The sequence below is a fragment of the Oryctolagus cuniculus genome, chromosome 3 (assembly GCF_964237555.1).
Source record: "Oryctolagus cuniculus chromosome 3, mOryCun1.1, whole genome shotgun sequence".
Taxonomy (NCBI): domain Eukaryota; kingdom Metazoa; phylum Chordata; class Mammalia; order Lagomorpha; family Leporidae; genus Oryctolagus; species Oryctolagus cuniculus.
In genome coordinates this window covers 1,597,299-1,622,648 of record NC_091434.1, presented here as the reverse complement: position 1 = coordinate 1,622,648, position 25,350 = coordinate 1,597,299, and the positions used below count along the sequence as shown (strand labels likewise).

Here is a 25,350-nt window from a genome sequence, read left to right as displayed (position 1 = left end):
CCAGACACAGCCAGTGCTGCCATCAGAGCCCTGCGGTCCCATGGAATCCTAGCGAACTTGCCCTGTGGTCCACACCCTGCATGGCCCTTCTGCAGTCTAAGCCGTCAGAGCCGGGCAGGTCCCAGGGCCTCCCACAGAAGGCCACGTGCAGCCCGCACAGAAAAGCGGCACGTGGTCATGCCCAGAGCCCCGCCCGGCCTCACGCTAAGACAGCAGAGGCGGCAGGTTAGGTCTGTGACCCCCTGCCCTGACGTCATCCAGGAGCCACTTTACAGAGAAGCTCGACTGGAAAGGCCCGGACTGGAGAACTCGGCCCATCCTTCACCTGCAACCCCCGGCCAAGTCCCGCGCCCAGGGAGCCGAGAGCAGGACGGGGCTGCCAGGGCGGGGGCAGAGCACGTGGGGAGACGCTGGCCAAAAGGTGGCCATGCAGGACGAGGTGTGTGGGCTGGGGGGCTAAGGGCTCCCCGACAGCTGCTGAGGGCAGGCTCCCTGCGACACCCACACCGGCACCCACGTGGCCACTGTGGTGATCAGACACGAGGTACAGACGGCCCCCAGCTCACGATGGCTCAGTGCTCGACCCTGGTGCTCAGCAGGGACAACGCGGTGTCTGCACCTTTTCCCAGACTGGCCTTGTGCGGTGCGACCCTGTGCCCACGCCGGGCGGCTCCCCGTCGGCCCCAGGCACCTGCGGTGTTCTCGAGCGCTCCGTGCCACTGGGCAGTGACACCTGGGAGGACAGAGGACGTGCAACACTGTTCCCTGGACGGGCTTCTCAGGACAGGAGCCTGCAGCAGGCCAGGGGCCACGCGTGTGTGATGTGACATCACACTGCCCTGTGCACAAATACAAGCTTCCTGTCTGCCCGGTGAGACCTCAACAGGGCTGGGAGACGCTCGGTTGCTTTTACAGATTTCCCAGGTGTTTTGTTTAAAGTACGGTTTTGTGCACTTGTTCCACTTCGTCTTTGAGACCTGAGACCACCTCTAACTTGTCAATTTCATCTTCCCAAGCCCTGACTCCAGCCTGGGACAGGACCCTGGCTGGGTCTGCGCGCGCCTAGTCCCTGCCAGCAGAGGGCGCTGGCAAGCCCGGCAGTGGAGCAGCCTCCAGCAGCCTCGGCAGCAGGCACCCCAGGCCCCGGCTGTCAGGACCGCCTGGCCGGAGCTCGGCCGCCCTCACGTCCCCGGGCCCAGCACCGTCTGCCAGGAAACAAGACGTGGCTCCTGAGTGGCTGAGGGAGGTCAGCTGAGAGCTGTGGCTGGGAGAGCAAAGGACAAAGCCTGGAAGGGCCTGAGAGTCCCAGCAAAGGCTCAGAAAGGCGGAGGTGGCTGCCCTGGCAGATGGGCGCATTGGCCATGGCCTTGGGAACAGACGGTGAGGGGCTGTGTCAGGGCCAAGGACGCAGGGAGCGGCTCGAGGGCCCGCCCCAGTGGGCCCTGTCCTCCAGGGCCTGGTACAGAAGTCGGCTTCTTCGTGGGTGGGGGAGGAAGGGGGAGGGAGAGCCTCCTGCCTGTGCATGGCGGATCCTATGGGTGGGGCTGTGAGGCTTCCAGGCCAGCAGGTGCTGGGTCCAGAGGCGGCGGGAGAGGCCCTGCAGCCCTGCCCCAGTGGGTGTGAGACGTGCAGGAGGCACAGGACTCCCTGGACAGAGGCAGGGTCCGCCCAGCTCAGACAGGCTGAGCTCCAAGTGCTGGGGGGACCAGGGAATGTTCCGCAAAAAGGCGGGAATTGAGTGTGGGAACTGGGAGATGGCCGAATGGAGGTGGGCACTGGGGAGTAACCAGAGATGGCCGTGAGGACAGAGGCTCCGCGCACAGCTCCAGGGGCACACAGACCTGCACAGACGCGTGGACACACCTGCACAGACAGGGATGCATACAAATACAGATCCACCTGCAACACATCTGCAACACAGAAACACACCGTCACATACACAGACAAGCACAGGATACACAGATACACCCGGCACACACATGCATGGACAGAGAGACACAGACACACCTTCATATACAGACAAGCAGACACACGATACACACACAGATCCACCTGCACAACACATCTACATACACATAGACACAGACACACCGTCATACACACAGACAAGCACAGGCACACAGATCCACCTGCACACACACATGCCTAGACACACAGACACAGACACGCCGTCACAGACACAGACAAGCACAGGATACACACACAGATCCACCTGCACAACACATCCACATACACATAGACACAGACACACCGTCATACACATACACAGACAAGCACAGGCACACACAGACAAGCACGGGCACAGATACACCCGGCACACACATGCCTAGACACACAGACACAGACACGCCGTCACATTCACAGACAAGCACAGGCACACGCACACACACACAGATCCACCTGCATACACACATGCCTAGACACACAGACAGACACGCCGTCACATACACAGACAAGCACAGGATACACACACAGATCCGCCTGCACACACAGAGATGTCTATACAGACACTCAGAGACACAGGTATCCCAGACACGCGCACGCAGATCAACATGCAGGCATGTACGGACGATGCACACACAGACACCTGCACAGGCGGAGCCGAGGCCCAAGGACCAGCAGGCAGCGGGCCTCGCACCAGGAAGGAGGAGGAAGGAGAGGAGCAGGAAGAGGTCACGTTGGGGTCATCAGGGTGACCCTGCAGGGCTGTGCCCAGTCAGAGGAGGCCCAGAAACTGCCCACTACCTTCAGGACCCCAGGGCCATGGTGAATCTAATGCCCCGGGGGGCAGCAGCCCTGGACCCCTCTCCGGAGCTGAGCTGCAATGGGGTGGGGCCCCGCCCCGGAGGAAAGCAGTTCCTGGGACGGAGGTTACGGCGGGGCGGGGGCAGCCAGGGACAGCTGCCTCTGTCCTTCTCCAATTGCCTTTAAATTCAAACCTACAGGGCAGATTCACAAACTGGAGAAGGTCCCAGGGCCCGGCACCCAGATCCGGGCAGCGCGACAGTCCCAGGAACAGCAGTGGCGGCCCCACCGTCCGCTGGCCTGTCTCCCGTAGCCGTGTGAGGCGACCCGCGGGCTTAGTGGCAGCACAGCTGCCTGCCCGGGCCGCCTCAACTCTCCCACAGCGTCCATCACACGGGGCCCCCGTCCTCTGCCTGTGGACGGGGGTTAAGCGCCCGCCCAAGGATGAGGCTGCCCCGATCTGAGTCACAGGAGGGACTGGCAGGTGCTTTCCAGGGAAGCTGCAGGGGCTCGGGACCCTCGATGCTGGGTTTGACCCGAGCTGAGGGGCTCTAGGTGGCGTCCCTGAGGAGAGGGACACTTGCGATGAGGGTGACACGTTTCTCTCCAGGGGCGACGTCGGAGGGAATGTCTGTACACTCTCACCTGCTATTGGGGGGGTTCCCGCCTCCCTGGAGGTGGCCAGGGCCCGTGAGAGGCTGCTGCTGGGCACACGGCGCAGCAGTGGGAACAGGGCAGCCCGGGGCCTCCCCGGGTCTCCTGGCAGAGTGGAGGCCTCCAGCAGTTGGAACAGGGCAGCCCGGGGCCTCCCCGGGTCTCCTGGCAGAGTGGAGGCCTCCAGCAGTTGGAACAGGGCAGCCCGGGGCCTCCCCGGGTCTCCTGGCAGAGTGGAGGCCTCTAGCAGTGGGAATAGGGCAGCCTGGGCCCTCCCCGGGTCTCCTGGCAGAGTGGAGGCCTCCAGCAGTGGCAAAGGACACCCAGAGGCCCGGGACAGCCGGCCCTCACCTGCCCTGGGCACAGAGAGGCCCTGCTGGGTGGCCAGGGCAGTGCGGCAGCCCCGACAGAGCAGGTTGGGCCACCCAGCTCAGCACCAAGGCAGGTCCGGCCGCCCTGGGCTGCGGCCACAGAACCCAACTCTCCCTCTGAGGTCCGGTTCTGCTTCTCCCTGGCTGGCTGGGCAGTGCTGGGGAGGAGCAGCACGCAGCAGCAGTGTGACGCGGACACCAGCCTTGGCCAGTGAACCACGCGGCCTTGGCCAGTGAACCACGCGGCCGTCCCAAGGCCTCGGGCCACGAGGAGCCCCTTTATCAGGTAGCTAAGAACAAAAGGCGCCCCCGCCCCAGCCACATTTGGAACAATACATTTTTAAAAAGTCTGAATGGGACTCAGCACTCAAACCCCCCTGGTCAACAAGCCGCTGGACATGTCCACCATGAGGTGACCTGAGAGAACTTTAGTGCGTTTCTTGCTCCAGAATGAGACTGTGGAGCCCAAGGGAAGCCCGTCCAGCTGTGGGGCCAGGGCGGCTGCAGGGATGGCCCTGCACAGGATGGCTGCAGGGATGGCCTTGCATGACAACATGCCCCCCCCGGGGCGGGAGGTCGCGCTCCTGTGTAACAACCACACCACACTGAGGTCACGCCAAAAAGGACGACCCACAGGGCACCTTCAAGCCCACAGCACCAAGTCCCAGTGCCCTGGATGGCACGTGTTCTGGAAGATCCTTCACTTGGTAAGCCTTTATTAGACACCACTGCACGCAGGGCCACAGAGGCGGGAGGGTATGCTTTGAGCCACGCAGGGCAGCTCTCAGCCCTGGGCCAGGGAAACAGTGGCCACACAAGCTGCTGGCAGTGCCAACTGGGCCTGGCGGTTTGGCCTCTCAGAGTGCCCTGAGGCCACGTGGTGGGGGGCAGAGGGAGCAACGGGGCAGCAAGGCAGGTCGGGGACCGTGCCGCTGCCAGAGCGTGCAGGGGCCTCCAGGAATAGCCCTGGGGGTGCAGCCCCACAGTCCCAGGCAGGAATGGCAATGCCACAAAGCACCAGGAAGATCACTGCCTACCGAGAGTCCCAGGCAAACTCGCATAAACCTGCCAATCAGCTGTCACCGGCTGCCGCAAATCAATCAGGGCACAGAACCCGGGGAGATTACTGTTTCCAAATCCTTCTCCCCGAGACTACAGCACACACGAATAGGTGTTCCTGTCTTCTGCAAACCTCCTACCCATCAGTCAGACGGTGACACAACAAAATTAACAACACTGAGGCAGTGGGGGCAGTGCTTCGTCACTCTGTCAAGACAGGCGGCAGCTCCTGAGTCGCTCGGGCCAGCGGCGCTCTCCTGTCCCTGGGAGGGTCTCCTCACCGCCCGCCCACCTCCATGCCCTCCCTGCCATCTGCAGACAGAGCTGGTGGGGCCAACCGTGGGGGCCTCTGGGGACCATGGCGGTGATTCCAGTGCCCAGCAGGGAGACGGGCAGCTGGAGCAGGGCAGCGAGGGGGCCCTGCCTCCCGCAGTGCAGAACAGGGCAGAGCCCTGGGCCGCGGAGCTCAGAGCCAGCCTCCCGCCCTACACGTCTGAAGGGAAAGCTTCCGTCCACTGCGAGGAGCTGGGCAGCGAGAGGAAGCGGGAGAGGGGGCAGCGCCCTGCCCTGAGAGGGAGCACGCTCCAGGCCCCGCCCCACTCCTGCGCCGGATCCTCCAGGGCCTGGCCACTTTCGCCAGGACCACGCTCCCCACCTGCCCTTCCCCACCCACTGTGCTGCAGGGAAAGCACAGGCGGCCGCGCCCCCCTGCAGGCTGCCAAGGACAGACCAGCAGGCGCCGGCACGGGCCAGGGGACGTCGCCAGGGATCCACGCCAGCATCTCCGAGTCTGCAGGGTCCCACCGCTTCCTTCACACAATCACCAGTCTCGCTCTGCTTCCTTCTCAGCACGGCTCTACTCACACGCCACGCACAGGCCACAGAACTCAGGCTGGGCCGGACGCGGTCCTCGGGGCGCACACACCGCGCACACCGGCACTGACTGAGGCTGGTCTGGACGCGGTCCTCAGGGCGCGCACACCGCGCACACCAGCACTGACTGAGGCTGGGCCGGGCGCGGTCCTCGGGGCGAGCACACCGGCACACCGGCACTGACTGAGGCTGGGCCGGACGCGGTCCTCGGGGCGAGCACACCGGCACACCAGCACTGACTGAGGCTGGGCCGGGCGCGGTCCTCGGGGCGAGCACACCGGCACACCAGCACTGACAGGCTGGGCCGGACGCGGTCCTCGGGGCGAGCACACTGGCACACCGGCACTGACTGAGGCTGGGCCGGACGCGGTCCTCGGGGCGCGCACACTGGCACACCGGCACTGACTGAGGCTGGGCCGGACGCGGACCTCGGGGCGCGCACACCGCGCACACCAGCACTGACTGAGGCTGGGCCGGACGCGGTCCTCGGGGCAAGCACACCGGCACACCGGCACTGACTGAGGCTGGGCCGGACGCGGTCCTCGGGGCGAGCACACCGGCACACCGGCACTGACTGAGGCTGGGCCGGACGCGGTCCTCGGGGCAAGCACACCGGCACACCGGCACTGACTGAGGCTGGGCCGGGCGCGGTCCTCGGGGCGAGCACACCGGCACACCGGCACTGACTGAGGCTGGGCCGGGCGCGGTCCTCGGGGCGCGCACACTGGCACACCGGCACTGACTGAGGCTGGGCCGGACGCGGTCCTCGGGCACGCACACCGCGCACACTGGCACTGACCGAGGCTGGGCCGGACGCGGTCCTCGGGGCAAGCACACCGGCACACCAGCACTGACTGAGGCTGGGCCGGGCGCGGTCCTCGGGGCAAGCACACCGGCACACCAGCACTGACTGAGGCTGGGCCGGGCGCGGTCCTCGGGGCGAGCACACCGGCACACCGGCACTGACTGAGGCTGGGCCGGGCGCGGTCCTCGGGGCGCGCACACTGGCACACCGGCACTGACTGAGGCTGGGCCGGACGCGGTCCTCGGGCACGCACACCGCGCACACTGGCACTGACCGAGGCTGGGCCGGACGCGGTCCTCGGGGCGCGCACACCGGCACACCAGCACTGACTGAGGCTGGGCCGGACGCGGTCCTCGGGGCGAGCACACCGGCACACCGGCACTGAGTGAGGCTGGGCCGGACGCGGTCCTCGGGGCGCGCACACCGGCACACCAGCACTGACTGAGGCTGGGCCGGACGCGGTCCTCGGGGCAAGCACACCGGCACACCAGCACTGACTGAGGCTGGGCCGGACGCGGTCCTCGGGGCAAGCACACCGGCACACCGGCACTGACTGAGGCTGGGCCGGACGCGGTCCTCGGGGCGCGCACACCGGCACACCGGCACTGACTGAGGCTGGGCCGGACGCGGTCCTCGGGGCACACACACCACGCACACCAGCACTGACTGAGGCTGGGCCGGACGCGGTCCTCAGGGCGCGCACACCGGCACTGACTCAGAGCGCACTCAACACCTGGGGAGATGCTGCCCCACAGCCACCCCCGCCCGCGGGCCTGCCCACCCTGGACATCGCAGAACTGGAGTTCTCAGGGCTCCGGTGCTATAACTCAGTGCTTCCCTGCTTCCGTAACTGATGGCCACTGCGTGGACATTCCACGCCGCAGTGGCCACTGCCCGGGTGTGTGACGCCTCTGTGGACTGTGGCCACACTGCAGTGACCACTGCCCAGGTGTGTGACGCCTCTGTGGACATTCCACGCCGCAGTGACCACTGCCCGGGTGTGTGACGCCTCTGTGGACATTCCACGCCGCAGTGACCACTGCCCGGGTGTGTGACGCCTCTGTGGACATTCCACACTGCAGTGACCACTGCCCTGGATGGGCTCCTGCTGCTCCCACTGCTGGGCCGCTGTGGGCAGCCGTACACGAGTGTCTGTGTGGACAGCCACGCACAGCTCTGAGTCCGTGGAGTGTGGAACGCAGTCCGTTTATTTTGGAGCAACAGATTTTTGAAACCCACGCAGAGCAGGGGCCTTCAGCAGGTCACGGGAAATGCGTGTTGTGATTTCAAAGAAGAGCCGGCCAAAGTCAACTGACCTCGGGACCCACCCCCAGGGCTCTCTGAGCTTCCCTCGTGTGGCTTCACGCTCTGGCCGAGGCAGCTCCGCCACGCCAACGCCCAGTGCTCTGCTGCAAACCGGCCCCTCCCTTCCTCGCCCAGTGCCCAACCCAGCCTTTCCCACCGCGTCCCCCGGCCGAGCCGAGCCACGCCACCCCGAGACTTCCTTCTGCAGGTGCCGGCCTGTGGGCTGGCCGGGCCCACCCACCTCTGGCCACACGACGCCTGGGGCGAATGGCCGCGTGTGCAACGGCTCGGAGGACGAGCCTGGGAGACACACCCTGGTGAGGTCGGGACTTCAAGACACGCTTGGTAAGGGCCTTGGACGGCCCACGGCCACACGCAGGGCGCGGACCCGCTGCGGACGGGCGCCCGCTCGCGGGGCAGGAGGCGCGACCCACCTTGTTCAGGTGCAGCTGCTGCTGGAACTGCTGCTTGTGCTTCTCCAGGAACTGCTGGTGCTGCTGCTGGATGACCAGGTGCTGCAGCGCCTGCGCGTTCTGCGGCAGCGGCGCCGACTGCGTGCGCCCCAGCGGGCGGTGCTGCCGCAGCTTGTGGATGGATGGGGACACCCGGTCTGCACCAACCAGGGGCTGTGTGTGGAGGGGCAGTGCTCCCAGGCCTGAAAGATACCAGTCTGAAGATAACATGGAGGAAAAACAGCAGAGGGGAAGAGGAAGAAGAGGGGAGGGAGAAGGCCGTTGAGTGAGTGATGGCGACCACAGCACGCACCTGCCAGCCCTGGCGCCCGCTGCCCGCCGCTCTGGGCTGTCCCGCCGCCCGGGGCCTGTGCCTGGGCTTCGGGGGTGCAGACTGACGCCTGGGGCAAGGCAGCGACGGCCACACTACCTCTCAGCCAACCACAGGCGCCAGATGGTTGGCTTTGATCAGGGAGAGGCTGTGCCCAGGAGGCTACCACTGCTCTGGTGGCCTCCACCGTGGCTCTTCCTAAGCAAAGATGCAAAAAAGCATTGTCCCAGGGCTCAAGTCATCCCAAGGGTCTCTCTCAGCGCTGATTCCTGCAAGATGCCAGCAAGACCCTTCAGGTACTAAGGCTCAGTGCCCAGGCTGCACACTGACACCTGCCTGGGGCAGGAGGTGCTGGCACATCACGTCCTCACCTGCCATGGAGGGTGCTGGCACATCACGTCCTCACCTGCCCACGGAGGGTGATAACACATCACACCCTCACCTGCCCATGGAGGGCGCTAACACAGCCCACCCTCACCTGCCATGGAGGGTGCTGGCACAGCCCACCCTCACCTGCCATGGAGGGCGCTAACACAGCCCGCCCTCACCTGCCCACGGAGGGCGCTAACACATCACACCCTCACCTGCCATGGAGGGCGCTAACACAGCCCACCCTCACCTGCCCATGGAGGGCGCTAACACAGCCCACCCTCACCTGCCATGGAGGGCGCTAACACATCACACCCTCACCTGCCCACGGAGGGCGCTAACACAGCCCACCCTCACCTGCCATGGAGGGCGCTAACACAGCCCACCCTCACCTGCCATGGAGGGCGCTAACACAGCCCACCCTCACCTGCCCAAGGAGGGCGCTAACACATCACACCCTCACCTGCCATGGAGGGCGCTAACACAGCCCACCCTCACCTGCCCATGGAGGGCGCTAACACAGCCCACCCTCACCTGCCATGGAGGGCGCTAACACAGCCCACCCTCACCTGCCATGGAGGGCGCTAACACAGCCCACCCTCACCTGCCATGGAGGGCGCTAACACAGCCCACCCTCACCTGCCATGGAGGGCGCTAACACAGCCCACCCTCACCTGCCATGGAGGGCGCTAACACAGCCCACCCTCACCTGCCATGGAGGGCGCTAACACAGCCCACCCTCACCTGCCCACGGAGGGCGCTAACACAGCCCACCCTCACCTGCCATGGAGGGCGCTAACACAGCCCACCCTCACCTGCCATGGAGGGCGCTAACACAGCCCACCCTCACCTGCCCACGGAGGGTGCTAACACAGCCCACCCTCACCTGCCATGGAGGGCGCTAACACAGCCCACCCTCACCTGCCCACGGAGGGCGCTAACACAGCCCACCCTCACCTGCCATGGAGGGTGCTAACACAGCCCACCCTCACCTGCCATGGAGGGTGCTAACACAGCCCACCCTCACCTGCCCACGGAGGGTGCTAACACAGCCCACCCTCACCTGCCATGGAGGGCGCTAACACAGCCCACCCTCACCTGCCATGGAGGGCGCTAACACAGCCCACCCTCACCTGCCATGGAGGGCGCTAACACAGCCCACCCTCACCTGCCATGGAGGGTGCTGGCGTGCCACGGTCCCCTGCCCGTGTTTCTAAGGGAAAAGAACCTGCATTGAGAGGAGCTGCTGTTTCCCCTGCGTCTGCGTCATGTCTACGTGCAAGCTGCTCATGTCCGTCGCTCACAGGCCTTCAGCAAGGTCCACGTTTTCCCTGTTGCACTGGTCACAGCACACCGGGACAGCTCATGCTTCCTGCGGCACGTTGCTGGTTTAGGAGTCTCCCCGGCAGCCACGCTCAGGAGTGCGGCAGCCCCTCGGTCAGGCAGGACCGATGGGTGTGAGGACACCAGCTCCTGGTGGCCCCGAGTGGGCATCTGCCTGAGGCGTCCTTGCGTCCTTGCACTGGGGGGGGGGGGGGGCTGCAGGGCTTCAGGTCTGTCCTGGGAGGCGGTGGCTGCCTGGTGGACTCTGCTCAGGGACCCCGGAGCCTGGGCGGGCAGGGCAGCAGCGCCGTCAGGGTGGTGGCTCCTGGGAGCCCCCATGGCCCTTCCTCTCCTAGTGTCTCTCTCGTCTCTGCGGAGGCTGCCGTTTGACACACAGTCAGAAAGACAGGCAAACGCGCGCCCTCCCCACCTGTCTACAGGCAGCTGTCACCGCCACTTCCCACAGCACCACTGCTTCTCCCCACAACAGCTCCCCGGGAGCTGTGACCTTAACTGTGTCAAGAAGGAGGTTCAGAACCCAGCCACGGCTGACTTCAGCGACCCGGGGATGGGAACCGATCCACAGAGGAAACGGGCGCGTCCGTGACCCTGCGCTGCCTCCACGGGGTCGAGGGTCGCCTCGTCCCTGGAAAGGCCTGTTCTCAGACGGCAGTGGGAGCTGGGGTCGATCGGCCGAGGTCTCAGCACACACGGGCCATCCACCTGGCCTGGCACCCGAGCCTGGCGGGTGCCCGGGGCGGGGGAGGCGGCTGGGCGGCACGACAGTCGGGCGCCAGGCCCTCCCCTGCGTCCTGCAGGCACTCACCTGTCACGGGCGGCTGCTCCAGCAACACCATGTGCTGCAGAAGGGGGCTGTGGGCTGCCCCGCCGTCCCGCTCCAGGGGCGAGGTGCTCAGGTAGGGGGCGAGGTGGCTGCCAGGGAACAGGGAGATCCGCTGCTGCAGGGCGGGGAGCGCCAGCCTCTCGGTGTCCTGCTGGGCCGCTGCGCCCTGCAAGGCAGAGCCGGGAAGCTGCAGCTGCGGGCCGGGCCGGCCAGCCCCGCACGCGGCCCTGCGGGGAGCACTTACAGCAGACGGGCCGGTGGCCGGAAGTCCTAAGGTGATGTTGGGCAGGGATGGCGACGTGTAGAGAGGGAGCGGGGCCACAGAGCCTTCTCTCGTCACAAGCCTGGGCGCCAAGCTGGCCTGCGGACAGAAGCCAGGATGGTTGTCACCCACAGCAGCACCGCCCGGGGGAATGACGGCGACACCGCACTGGTCCCGACACCTGGTGTGAAGCCAGGCTGAACACACGGCAGGAGACCGGAAACGCACACGGCGGCTCGGGGTGGCTGCGCTCCTGGCCGGGCTCCCTATCCCCTGTGCTGATACGAGCAGAGGCAGTCCAGCCTGCAGAGGGCGTGGAACAACCCGTCCGTACCTGAACGTGGCCATGGCCTCCCCGTTGTGGCGTCTAAGTCAGAAACCAGAGAGGAATCAGTGAGCACCAGCCAGATTCCCAGCATACGGGAGGAGACAATGGTGCCGGCCGTGCTGGCAGTGTGCAGGACGGAGGTGACCCGGGACAAAGGCACGGCGCAGCCCCCGGGGCAACGGACAGCTCCACAGCCCCGTCACCTACACCCACGCTGTGTCACGGCGGTGATACCACGTGGGCCCAGGGACACACAGCCTCGCACCGGCTGGATGAGCTCTTTCCGTAGGACCACTCGCGATCTATGTTGGAACCTAAGAACGCTCCGACCTTTGACTCCGTTAGCATACAGCTGGGAGGTGACGGGGACGGGGGCGGAGCTCCACAGCCTCTGGGTGGTGCTGACTGAGGCCTGGGGGTGCCGGGGAGTCCACGGACAGCGCTCAGCGCGCTCAGCTCCCAGAATAACGTGCTTCTAAAGCCACGGGCTCAGACACGTCCTGCAGGAGCCAGAGCGCAGGGTCAGAGCTGGGGGAGGCTGCTGGGGCCTGGCGTGGCCAGAGCTGGGCAGAGGGCAGGTGGCCCTGCACAGCGGAGCTCGGCGGCGCTCGCCGGCAGAGGACAGTGCCCTGACGCAGCCGGCGGGCGCCGCAGCCAGCGACCTCAGTGGCCAGTGTGCTCGCTCGGCTCGCGGCGGCCTGAGTCACCGAGGAGAGACACTGAACATTCTGAGTTTCGCCGAGGAAGCTTTTAGGAAAGGAAAGTTACCAGAACGCGAGCAGCCTGCAGCCCTGGTGGAAACCCGCGTCCTCCTCCCCGGGAGGACGGGTGGCCACAGGTCAGCCCAGCTGTCCCTTCCGCACCTCCACAGCCCCACGCGCCTTGCTTTCCTGTTCTCCTAAAGATCTCTTATTTCATCTGAAAAGCAGAGCTACGCAGAGAGAGGGAGAGACAGAAAGAGGTCTTCCACCCGCTGGTTCACTCCGCAAAGGACCGCAGCAGCAGGGTCCCTGGGAAGTCAGAGCAGCCCTGGGGCTCGCGTGGAGCCAGGTGCCACCTGCAGGGCTGGGGGAGGCTGAGCCTCTCTGGCCCGGGGCCTCCCAAGTACACCAGCCCTTCAGGCTCAGAGACAAAGCAGGTGCACACAGACCGGGGCCCTGCGCCCGCTGTGCCTGCCGCTGGGCAGCCTGCTGCTCCCAGATCCACAGGAAGGACGCGCCAGCCTTGGCCAGGAACAGTAGAAAGTTCCGAGCCGTGTCCATTTCTAATGAGGTCTGAAGTCCGCGAAGGACGCGCTCCGTGTTGTAATGGAAACGCGCCCAGGACCCGACCACCGCTCTCCCACACGTCCGGGATTTCTCCGTGTTGCTAGTTTACAGCAGCTTCACGTACACGTCACAGCGTTTGCAGAAAAGAGCGCACAGCAGAAACCGAGGCCTCGTGCATCCACTCGACACGCGCGGCTGCAGCACTAACACTGTAGGAATCACCACACCGAATCGCATCAGCGCCGCTGGCCGCGTGAGCAAGGCGGGACCCGGGTTAGCACCACGCCTCAGGCGCAAGTCTCAGGCTATCGCAGTCGGTGTCAGCCACGGCCTCGGTCTTACAGAGGAGGACGGTTACAATGTTCAATGATCTAAGTGAGTGCTTGACCGGTGGCGCGGAGGGCAGAGGCCATACCAGAGCCAGCTGCAACCTCGCGTCACCACGTCGTCCTGCCTCGAGGTCCAGCGAGCACTGGGCCCTGCCTGTCCCCAGGGGATGGCACCTGGGGGGACGGGATTCCTTTCAGTAGTCGGGAAAGGAGACGAAACACCCGTGTGTAGTGCGTGATAGCCTCCGGGAGCCACGAGCACACAGAGCGCCCCACCTACGGGCACACAGAGCGCCCCACCTACGGGCACACAGAGCGCCCGCTGCAGGCACACGGCATCCGAGGGAGTCAGGAGCACACAGAGCGCCCGCCGCAGGCACACGGCATCCGAGGGAGTCAGGAGCACACAGAGCGCCCGCCGCAGGCACACGGCATCCGAGGGAGTCAGGAGCACACAGAGCGCCCGCCGCAGGCACACGGCATCCGAGGGAGTCAGGAGCACACAGAGCGCCCGCTGCAGGCACACGGCATCCGAGGGAGTCAGGAGCACACAGAGCACCTGCCGCGGGCACACGGCATCCGAGGGAGTCAGGAGCACACAGAGCGCCCGCTGTGGGCACACAGAGCGCCCCACCTACGGGCACACAGAGCGCCCGCTGCAGGCACACGGCATCCGAGGGAGTCAGGAGCACACAGAGCGCCCGCCGCGGGCACACGGCATCCGAGGGAGTCAGGAGCACACAGAGCGCCCGCCGCGGGCACACAGAGCGCCCCACCTACGGGCACACAGAGCGCCCACCGCGGGCACACAGAGCGCCCCACCTACGGGCACACAGAGCGCCCACCACGGGCACACGGCATCCGAGGGAGTCAGGAGCACACAGAGCGCCCGCCGCGGGCACATGCATCCGAGGGAGTCAGGAGCACACAGAGCGCCCGCCGCGGGCACACGGCATCCAAGGCTCATGGTGTCGGAAGGCTCGCTGCCCGGGCCGCCCTCTGGGGCCCTCGCGGAGGGCCTTGCCCTGATAGCCCTGGGCGCTGAGCTGAGTGGGCCTCGGCCACCTCCTGGCATGTTCTCGCTTGGCCCGGGCCCAGGACGTCAGAGACCCTCGTGAAGTAAGGGCAGGGTGTGAAGGGTCCAGGTGATGGGAGCCGTGCCCAGGCTCACCCTGGCTGTGACTGAGGGCACGGCCCACAGCCGGCCTCCTCCCCACTCCGCTCCCAGCTCTGCCATCGGCACTGCGGGGGATTCCAGGGCCCTCCGTGCAGCACTGGGCGGCTGAGGAAGGACGGGGCGCAGGTCTCGATCCCTGGCTGCCCTCCAGCTCTCCCCGACCCGACCCGTGGATTGTTGGTCGACATGTTAATTTGTGGCTTTTTCAACACACAACAGCCATGAACGCTCTCACTCCGCAAGGGTTCCCGTGCACCCAGGGCCTCCTGGAGGGCCCTGCTGCTGCCCAGGGCGCTGTGGGCACCCAGGCTGGTATGAGGCCGTCTGAAACACGCTCTGGAAGAGGTCAGGCACCACGTCGGGCTCAGAGCGGTGGCCTGGCCACTCCTGCACACACCCCGCGGCCCCAGGGGGAGCCAGGCAGGCACTTGAAGTCGCCCCCGGGGAGGGCAGCAGCAAACGCGACGCAGCAGACACGGCACTGACCTCAGTGGGGATGCTGGGTGCGGCCGGCACGCCGCCGTTCTCCGTGCTGACGTTCCCAGAGCTGTTGTTGTTGGGCGAGCTGGGCCCGGAGCCCGGGGCGCTGCTGCACGCAGAGTCTGGTGGGGCAGAAACGTCCGGTGAGCGCGGCCTGAGCAACGGGTCCCCGCAGGGCACGGCGCAGCTCACCTGCAGCCCAGCGGCGCCGGCCTGCCGGGACGCCTGCTGTGGGCTTGGGACTGTGGAAACCCGACAGGAGGGACACGCCTGTGCTTCTGCACAGGGAGCCTGCGGCCAGCGCCCCGAGTCTCAGGCCCGCCCTGCTGTCCGCATGAGTCTGCGGAGCTCACGCTCCAGCAAGCCCCGTCAGGGGCTCAGGATACACACGGGGAGCCGTCGTCTGCCTCCTGAACTGCAGGAGCTATTCAAGTCCCAGGGAGATAAGCTCTCAGCCACCGCCACGTTCTAACCACAGAAGACCAGGAAGCACAGAGCAAATGACTGAGCGGTGAAAGGTCACATGCACTGCGCTCTCCAGAAAAACTCACTTCGAAACCAGGCCGCCCGCTGCTGGCGCTCTGAACTTGAGCTCGTGTGCAGCACAGCACCAGGTGCGGGCGCAGACGCAGCCAGCGGCGTCTGGGCTTTGTCCTTGCGGTCCACAAGCGTAAGGAGCCTTTCGCCCTCGGAGCGGCTCAGCCCCGGTGCCAGCGAGAGCCGTGTGGCCGGGGAAGCCACACTCAGCACCAAGCTCCCTCTCTTGGCCACGGCAGCCACTACTGCTGCTGCCACGCAGCCGAGGTCTCTGTGGCTCTCAATGTTAACAAGGCTCCAGGCTTCTGAAGTTGGGTTTAATGGCTGCTTAGTAACAGCAGCACCTGGGGCCAAGTTTCCAAAGGAAGGGCAATGCGAGCTGCATGCTTGGAACATTCCGGGAGTGCACCACCAGGGGGCGCTGCCGCGGTGGCAGCAGGTCTTCCGCGGGCTACACCGCAATTTCTCCTGTGCTCAGGCACGGTGCACTGGCGGGAGAAGACTCCAGGACCGTCCAGTGACTCTGACTGCGACCACGGAGCAGGGGGGCGGTGAGCGGGCAGGAACACCGGTTCACCACCGCCGGGGCAGGGGAGACCCACCCAGCCCCTGCAGACATGCCCACAGTGCCGCACCAGCTCACAGCCCTGCCCTGGTGCTGCCCGGGAAACCGCAGCGCTGTGCAGCTGGCGCTGGAGCAGGGACTTGGCGAGGGACTCCGGGTCGCCGAGCCTGGGTGGCCAGGCCTTGCGGACCTGGCACGAGGGGCCCAGGACTGCACGTGGCCAAGCATGTCAGGCAGACTGAGTGTCCAGAGGCTCCGGGAACAGCTGCGGTGACACAGGCGCCCACGCACCCGCCATACCTGTGACATCCAACGGACGCTTTTTGAGAGCGGTGACCACTGGCCCATCCTTCCTGCGCAGCAGGGGGCTGCTCCGCCTCTCGGCCACTTTCTGCTTGAGCCGGGACCGCAGTTTCAAGTTGGGTTCAGAAGCTGCACACACAGGAGATGTGGTTACGACATGCGGGCCAGCTGGATTCACGGGCATCTTGCGGGCAGTTCAGCGACACGCACTGTGGGCAACATCTGCTGGCAGTGACAGGCAGGCACACGGGAGCGTGGGCTGCACTTGTGTGGACACGGAGTCCCCACGTGTGGGTGACGTCTGACTTAGTGGTCATGACGGGGAACGGGCGAGGTGTGCCAGCAGCATAAAGGCAACATCTCTCACGTAATATTCTCCTAAACAATGTACCCATATCTTTAAAGCAGTGCTGCTCCAAGATCTGGGAAAATGACAAACAAGGGATGACTTGAGGCCCATGAACAATATTACCTGAACCATACACTTTAAAACATTAATTTACGGGGCTGGCGCCATGGCTCACTTGGCTAATCCTCCGCCTGTCCAGCTCTCTGCTGTGGCCCAGGAAGGCAGTGGAGGATGGCCCAAGTGCTTGGGCCCTGCACCCACGTGGAGCACCCGGCTCCTGGCTTTGGATCCGCATAGCTCTGGCCGTAGCGGCCATTTGGGGGGTGAACCAACGGAAGGAAAACCTTTCTCTCTGTCTCTCTCTCATTGTCTATAACTCTACCTGTCAAATAAATAAATAAAAAAAAAACTTAAAAAAAATTTACTTACGTGAAAGGCAGAGTGACAGAATGAACAGAGTGATCTTCCATCTACTCGTTCACCCCCCAAATGGCCACAGCAGCCAGGTCTGGACAGGCCAAAGCCAGGAGCCAGGAGCCAGGAGTTCCACCCGGGTCCCCCACATAAGCAGCAGGGTCAGAGCACTCGGGTCACCATCTGTCGTCTTCCCGGGTCGGCAGTGGATGACGGGACTTGCACCAACACCGTGATGTGGACACCGGCGCTGACGGGCAGATGAACCCGCCGTTCCACACAGCAGCCCCTCCGTAGGCTGCCTCGTGAGATGGCCCACGGCTGACAGCGCAGAAGCAAAACACCAGGCAGCCTCGGCGAAGGGCTGGTGGGCTCTGAGGCACGGGGGCCCTGCTCTGGGCCCGGAGCCCCTGGGGGAAGGGCTGTGAGTCCGCAACGGGCCGCCGAGGGCATCGCCAGGGCAAAGGCCAAGGCTCGCGGCGGCTCCTCCCGGCCGTCCCGTGGAGACGGGGAGGGAGATCTTAGAGGCCGAGCCCTGAGTGCAAAGCTGCTGCCTTCAAAGGGAGAGAGACAGGGCGAAGGTCCCACGCCCAATCCGCGAAGCCCCGGGTCAGAAGCGCCGACGGGTCCCAGCGAGGGGTCCCAGCGGAGCCGCGCAGAAGCGTCCTGTCTGGGGGAGCGGCGCCAGGAGACCCTCGCGGCTGGGAGCTCTCGGCTCAGTTCTGGGGACAAAGAATGGGGCTCGATGCCAGAATGCTCCGGAGGGCTCCTTCCCCCCAAACCCTCGGCCAATCCTGGATGTCGGAACAGAGATCTGCCAGCACGCGTGGCTTCCAAAACGCTCCCTCCACGCAGGACTTGCGTGGACTGCTGGGAGACGTGCACAGCCAAGGTGAGTGGGGGAGCACGCTGATGGGCCCAGGGAGGAGCCTCAAGGCAGGGCGTGGTGACAGGGGGGCGGGGCTGGGGTGCACTGACAGGTTCACACGACAAGTCAGGCTGTGGCTTTAGCGGGAGGCGTCTGACCTGCTCCCAGGGAGGCCGTGGTGCCATCCTGTCTGGGTGAGCTCCACACAGGCGACCCCCCTTCCCCTGGGCATTGTGGTCTTGACCCCACTCGCACCTGCCGTTCCCACTGCCACACAGACGGCACCGCTGCCCCCGCCGGGGGCCACCTGCCGGGACGCCCGCTGCGAGGGCCGGGCCTGTGCAGAGCAAGAGTGAGGTGGGCGTACAGCGTACTTCGTGCATCGGAAACGACCGCCGGTGTCTGCGCGGCGGCTGTGAACTTGGGTGTCAGCGACAGCGGGAAGGGCAGAGCCAGGGTAACACTTGTCAGGGCGGAAGCTTGAGGGGCTGCTGTTGGCAGCCACAGACCCCGGGCAGCCCAGCACCACCCACGGTCCCAGGACCCCAGCCTCCTCCCAGTTCACACCCAGTGTGGGGGCCTGGCCCTGCCGTCGGGGTGAGGATTCAGGACGAGGCTGGGGTTGCCGACTTGAAACAGACCACAGGCCTTAGGATCTCGCTTCCTCGAAGCCACCAGCAGCCACACCACGCCAGTGTGGCGGCCGCCGGGGAGTTCTGCCAACAGGGCCTTCTGTCCCGGGCCACCCTGGACCCTGGCCAAGGAGCTCCCTGGGGTGCACTTCTCAGTGCTGAGGGCGAAGACGTTGCCAACTGCAGGGAGGAGGGCTGCGTTGGCGAGACCACGGTCATGTTCTGGTTTGGCCTTGTTTCATCAGCACAGGACAATGGAAGAATGGCTGCCTAGGGCCAGCACTGGGGCACAGCAGGTGAAGCCAACGCCTGCAACACCAGTATCCCACGTGGGCACCGGTTCTAGTCCCGGCTGCTCCACTTCTGATCCAGCTCTCTGCTGTGGCCTGGGAAAGCAGTAGAAGATGGCCAAGTCCTGAGGCCCCTGCACCCGCGTGGGAGACCTGGAAGAAGCCCCTGGCTCCTGGCTTCAGCCTGGCCCAGCACCAGCTGTTGCAGCCATCTGGGGAGTGAGCTGGTGGATGAAAGATCTTTCTCTCCCCCTCTCTGCAATTCTGCCTTAAATAAATAAATATTTTAAACAAAAAGAGAGAGTGGTTCCTGCAGATCAAGACGGAGATGCTCCGAGAGAAAAACGAAGCCGCAGATGACGCAGCCGCACTCTAAGTGACAGAGCGCCCAGCCGAACCCCCAGGCACTGGAGTGTCCCTGTAAGAGTCAGTCCCTGCATGTGCTACGCTTCAAGACTTCATTTAAAGTCACGTAGGGAGCGTCTTTTGTTTATTTGTTTTCATCTAGAAAGGCAGAGAGAGAGTGAGAGAGCGCGTTTCCATCCGCTGGGTCACAGCGTCAGTGTCTGCAACAGCGAGGGTTGGGCCAGGCCAGAGTCAGGAATCCAGAACTGCTCCTGGGCTCCCCCGCGGGCAGCAGGGGCCCAAGCGCCTGAGCCGCCATCTGCTGCTTCCCAGCATGCACTGGGAGGAAGCTGGCCTGGACGCAGAGCAGCGGGACTTGACGGGCACTTCCATACGCACGCGGCCCTGGTAGCAGCCCGGTAGCTTCAGACACAAGCTGGGGTTCTCGTGGCCAGAGGGGCCACAGGAAGGACCTCAGCACCACCACCTGGTGGGAGGCGGAGACCCCTGCTGTCCATCACCCAGGAGAGGGGTGCAGTCCCTCGCAGGAAGTCAAAATTGGGCCAGAACCGGGCCAGGGCATCTGACTGGAGCCTGGATCTAGAAGGGTCAGCCTGGTTCTGAGCTCTGGGTGCCGTGCAGGTGGCGAAGGCCTGGCAGCATCCGGATGAGCCCTGAGCCCCGCAGGTGAGTGCAGCGGCTCCTGCCGTGCCCGGCTGCATCGCGGACCCTGTGGGAGGCCCTGGGGAGCTCTGCCTGGCAGGATCCGGTCACAGGCTGGGGACAGGAGTGAGAGCTTCCAGGGGCCAGAGCCGAGCCCCTCTCCCACACTGTCCTGGGGGATGCACCTGGCAAACACAGGCTCCCACAACTCCTGATGGTCTCAGGAGGGTGCAGACCTACAGTGGCACTTTGCAGACAGCAACCTGAGCCACAGAGGCAGGACCTGGCGCAGATGTGGGCCGTGGGGGCGACCTCAGCTCCCTGAGCGTGCAGAAGCCCGGGAAGGCCACGCTGCTCCGTGAGGGCGTCAGAGGCTTTGGGCTCGAGGCGAGCTGGCCCCACAGGGACACACGGCGGGCTGAGCGGTCAGCGGGGCAGTGTCCACCCACCATGCCCTGCCCCGTACAGACAGGCAAACCCCAGCATGGCGTCACTGCAGAGTGAGCACGAGTCTACGCGTGGTGCTTCGCGGTGAGAATGCCACCCGGGAAGTCGCCCGGGGTCCTGTCCCTCGCAGAGGGCACACGAGTGAGTCCCTGGAATCTGACTTGCAGAGGGCACCCCTAGGCCCCCACGGCACGCTGGGCTCGAATGCCGCCGGCGTGCAGGCACGGTCCTGGGAGGAGGCGGCCTGCACCCCAGCAGGTGCCGGAGACGCGGCTTCCCAACATCCCCAAAGCAGCACAGCTCGGGGCAGGAAGCGGGGGGAGGGGCGGGAGGCGCAGACAGCTGCCCGACCCCCATGGGACAGAGGTGCCAGTCTGCCAGCCCCCATGCTGGGTTTCCCGGGTCTTTGCTGCAAACTGTGCCTGCCGGCCTTTGTCTCGGCACGGGCGGCCGCCCCAGGTGTGGCTGACAGAAAGAAACTGACGCACTCATCGCCGACTGCTGGTCTGCCGGCAGCTGGGGCAGCCTCCCGGGGACCCCTTGAGCGAGGGCCAGCTTCCGCACACAGCGCCTCAGAGCACCGAGGGCGCCGGTCACCACGCCCGGGACCACCGGAGAGGCTGCCCACGGTGCACACCTGGCACCTTGCCTGGATGTGGGTGTGGTCAGGCCCTTTGCGGATGGCCGGGAGACGCGAGAGTGCCGGTCGGCGACCCCGGGGCGTGCCGAGCAGCCGTCCCGGCGGCGGGCGCGCACTGACCTGTCTTCCTGAGCGGGAAGTCGTCTTTGGTGTCGTACATCCCCAGCACCGGGTGGGCGTAGGAGGCGGACGTCCCGCTCTGGGGCGGTGAACTCTGGTCCAGGGAGCTGTGCTGCGTTTTCCTGGGGAAAAGGCAAAGGCTGAGGCTGCGTTCCCCCAGGGCACCGCCCGGCCTGCACGGAGCCCGGACGTGGCCCGCGCGCACGGCCCCCGCAGCCGTCGGCCCCCTGGCCAGGCCCGCCAGACCGCCTGCGGAAAGCAAAAGGAAACAGGGATGACCCCCGAGCACGCATAGGAGCCACAGCTTCCGTGCCGGCTCAGCGCTCTGGTCCGCACGCAGCTCAGCCTCTCTCCCCCGGCTCTGGTCTGTCCTGCGACGCCAGGCCTGTGCTCGGGGGGCTGGGCCGGAGCAAACAGGTGGGAGTGCACGCCGTGGTGTCTGGGGCTCCTGTCTGCAGCGGAGTCACTGTCTCCCGAGCCTTCCCCAGAACTAAGCCACCGGGGGCGGGGGCAGGTTGGCAGCCTCTGGCCCCTCCCCCTGGCGCTGACCTGCGAGCCAGGCACTGCCCACCATCCCGACAAGCAGGAGAGGAGCCGCGGCCACCAGGACGCCCCCACGGGGACCTGGGGCGGCACCGCCCGTGGAGCCTTGCTGAAAACAGCAAGTTGAACAACTTCTGAGTCGCTGGGTGTGACCTGCCTAACGACCAGAGCCGAGAGTACAAGCGCTCCCTCGGGGGAATTCGTTAGTGTTCTAGCTGAGCACTCAGCAGGCCAGCTCAGGCACCGGCAGTGGTCCGGATGCGTCGGCAGTGCACACAGGTGCACACGGTAGGCTCTGAGAGCGCACCCTGCAGGGGTGCTGAGGGGCACAGGGACCCAGCGGGCTCGGGGCTGCCGGCCCAGCGGGCGTCTGCCTCCTGGAGGGGGGAAGTGCACAGGGCCCGGGAAGATGCAGCCCCTTCAGGCCCTGCCCCCCACACTGTCCCCAAGTGGCGCTGGCAGGACTGAGACGGGCACAGCTGCACCCATGCACTGGTAGCCTCATTGCGGGGCTACCTCCCTAGGCCCCGGGACCTTCAGACCAGCACAGCCCCAGGCCTCCAGCGGAGCTGGGCCTCTCACGGCATCAGCTTCCAGACCGTATCCTCGCCCGACTGCTAACGTGTCCTTGGAGCCATGTGGCGACCGGGGCCGCGTCTACACTCGCGTCCTGCCTCGGATCACGTGTGAGTCAGAGATGGCTAGCCGCACGGTGATAAGTAATTCAAGTCAGCAGACACGGCCTTACTGTAATCTAACAGCAGGGTCCGTTTCTAGTGAAGCCAGAGTTGGAAAGGCTTCGTTCCTCCAAGAGCTAGTGGGTTCTCTGCTGAGGTGCTGGCCATATCAGAATCCTCACTCGGTCAGACCTTGAGATGAGCTGACCTGAGCCCCTGCTGGCAGTGCCCGGCTGCAAGTCCTCGCAGTCAGCAAGTGACCAGGTGCGTGCCCAGCGCAGCTTCCCCAAACACCTGGCTGAGGACCGGGCCCCGCTGCTCTGCCTGGTCCAGGGCCAGGAAGGGAGACCACGGCCCCACCATAACCAGGCTGCAGCCTGGCGGTGTCTGTGGTAAAGAAGGTTCTGGAAGTGTGAGGAAAGTGAGACCCAGCCCTGGCTGCACCAACACCCCAGCTCACACAGGCACTCACATGGCCAGACACACCCACACCCCGAGGCAGCCGTCCAGAGCCAACTCAGCCCTGACCAGGCTCATCCCGCCTTTCTCAACCACGACTCCGGGTCCTGGGAGGGCAGCATGAGGTCAAGGCCGGAAGGCAGCGGCACTCGGTGCGGCCTGGGCCGGGGCAGCCACCTAGCACTGTTATCTCCAAGGCAGCCCTGTGGCCCCGATGAAAGTGGGGGACAAGCACCGCTGTCTTCTCGCTGAAATCACCTGCACTGCAGAAGACGCTGCGGCCAGAGCCAGCCGCTCGCCCCACGGCAGCGGCCCTCCCCACCACTGCAGATTCACACCGGGAGGCAAGACAGACACGCCTGTCGCTCACGCACAGGCCAATGAAAACGCAACTGAGCTGCGGGTGTGGCTCCAGTTTTCCAGTCGCCACTAGGACACACTGGGAAGGCGGTGAATTAACGTCAGTGGTCTGTTCCTCCCAGGGCAGCACAGCCTCCTCGTGATGCCCGGTGACACCGCCTTCCACGCCCTGGCCTCCCGCTGTGCGGCGGGGGTCCTGCCTTCCACAGACCAGCCGTGTTCTCAGGTGCTCCGAGGTGTCCCGGTGGCATCCCGTCTCATGCAACGACCAGCGAGCTGGAGCTCGGACACACCTGACACTGGGGAAGCGCCCCCCCAGGGACAGCCGCTGCCCGCCTGCTGCAGCCGCCCAGCTCCCAGGCCCCGGGTGCTTCCGTCCCTGGGGGCGTTCCACTGACTCAGGATTCATGCGCCGGGACCCCCGGGACAAACGCTGTGTCCGACACACCTGACACGCCGCTGCTGGCTGTGTTCCCGGGCACAGGGACCCTCGGGTGCAAGACCATCGCCGGTTGATGAGAGCTTGGGAGTTTGCACGGTCTGTGCTGGGACCGTAGGAGCACTCGTCCCGGTGTGTGTCCCAGGAGACACGGGGGGGGGGGGGGGCACTGTGTGTCCCAGGAGACACGGGGGGGGGCACTGTGTGTCCCAGGAGACACGAGGGGGGCTCTGTGTGTCCCAGGAGACACGAGGGGGGTGCTGTGCGTCCCTGTGTGTGTCCCTGGCGACGTGGGGGGGGGGGCGCTGTGTGTCCCAGTGTGTGTCCCAGGAGACACGAGGGGGGCTCTGTGTGTCCCAGGAGACACGAGGGGGGCACTGTGCATTCCTGTGTGTGTCCCAGGAGACACGAGGGGGGACTGTGTGTCCCTGTGTGTGTCCCAGGAGACACGAGGGGGGCCGCTGTGTGTCCCAGGAGACACGAGGGGGGCACTGTGCATTCCTGTGTGTGTCCCAGGAGACACGAGGGGGGACTGTGTGTCCCTGTGTGTGTCCCAGGAGACACGAGGGGGGCTGCTGCTGGGCCACAGCGCAGGTGGACGTTGGCTCCCCCAGCCGCTGCCAATGGTTTCCAGTGTGCCGTGCCGCTGAGACACCCGTGGGCAGCCCGCAGACAAGCAGGTACCACACCCTTTGCTGACACATGGCCAGCGTAACGAGCCAGCTGGGTTGCGCGGCGTGCCCTGCCGTGGCTGGGCTCTGCGCCTCGCTGGTGACTGGGGCGTCAGCCCTCTACCCACGGGCCCGCTGGTGCTCAGCTGCCTGTCGGAGGGGACCTGTCCACCCTTGGTCTCTCCCCAGCGTGGCGCTGAACTGTGGGCTCCGCTACCTGTCGGAGGGGACCTGTCCACCCTTGGTCTCTCTCCAGCGCGGCGCTGGACTGTGGGCTCCGCTACCTGTTGGAGGGGACCTGTCCACCCTTGGGCTCTCCCCAGCGTGGCGCTGGACTGTGGGCTCCGCTAGCGGCAGCCATCTGCCTGGGGATGCCGCCTTCCAGTCGGCGGCTTGCCTTTTCATTTTCCCTGCAGGCCCCTCCCAAGACACTGTCCCTGGAGCCCTCGGCCGCAGCGCGTGAGGTCGGCGTCCTGCGTAGCTCCTGCCCACTGCCCTCCCGAGCTCTCTTCTGCAGGTCCCACTGCCGTCCCCCCACCCGCAGGCCCAGAGGGCACGCGGTCACCGGACGTGGAATGGGGCTGGACAAGGTGTCCTTCCCTCCCTGCCAAGACCCAGCTCCCACAACACTCCTGCCCCAGGCAGCGACACAAGACCAACAGGGACCCCAGCGCCTCTTGTCGGAAACCTCCCCCAGGCTGTCAGACCCAGGGCAGCAGGCTGTGGGCCCGACGCACAGGAAGGGCTGCTGGTCCCCCGTGCCCCACCCCAGACGCTGCTTGCTCAGCTCTCACCGGGCTCCCCAGAGCCTTCAGTGCCCCAAACCACAGTACCCCCTCGGCTGGGTAGACTGCAGACGGCCTCTCCCTTGGCCGTCTACACTGGGGGTAGCCCCTTCCCTTGGCCATCTGGACTGGAAGTGGACTCTTCTTCCCCTGTCCATCTACACTGAGGGTGGCCCCTTCCCTTGGCTGTCTACACTGAGGGTGGTCCCTTCCACACTGTGACACCAGCGGCGGCCTGGGGTGGGTGCCCTGAAGGGCGAGCAGCGGG

The 25,350-nt window shown here is 65.6% G+C and overlaps 1 protein-coding gene across 11 annotated transcripts in view; it reads right to left on the bottom strand.

Moving 5' to 3' along the window:
• HDAC4 (histone deacetylase 4) overlaps positions 1–25,350 on the bottom strand; it is a 268,181-nt gene that overhangs the window by 51,752 nt on the left and 191,079 nt on the right. For 9 of the 11 annotated variants that reach the window (XM_070071474.1, XM_070071472.1, XM_070071473.1 and 6 more), the window contains 6 exons: positions 21,149–21,270; positions 16,378–16,509; positions 14,982–15,097; positions 11,376–11,492; positions 11,114–11,297; positions 8,247–8,482 (listed from right to left, as the gene is read on the bottom strand). In XM_070071474.1, the coding sequence (XP_069927575.1) occupies positions 8,247–8,482; positions 11,114–11,297; positions 11,376–11,492; positions 14,982–15,097; positions 16,378–16,509; positions 21,149–21,270 (907 nt within the window). The remainder of the gene's footprint in view (positions 1–8,246; positions 8,483–11,113; positions 11,298–11,375; positions 11,493–14,981; positions 15,098–16,377; positions 16,510–21,148; positions 21,271–25,350) is intronic. The other 2 variants (XM_070071471.1, XM_070071469.1) reach the window with 1 other exon arrangement.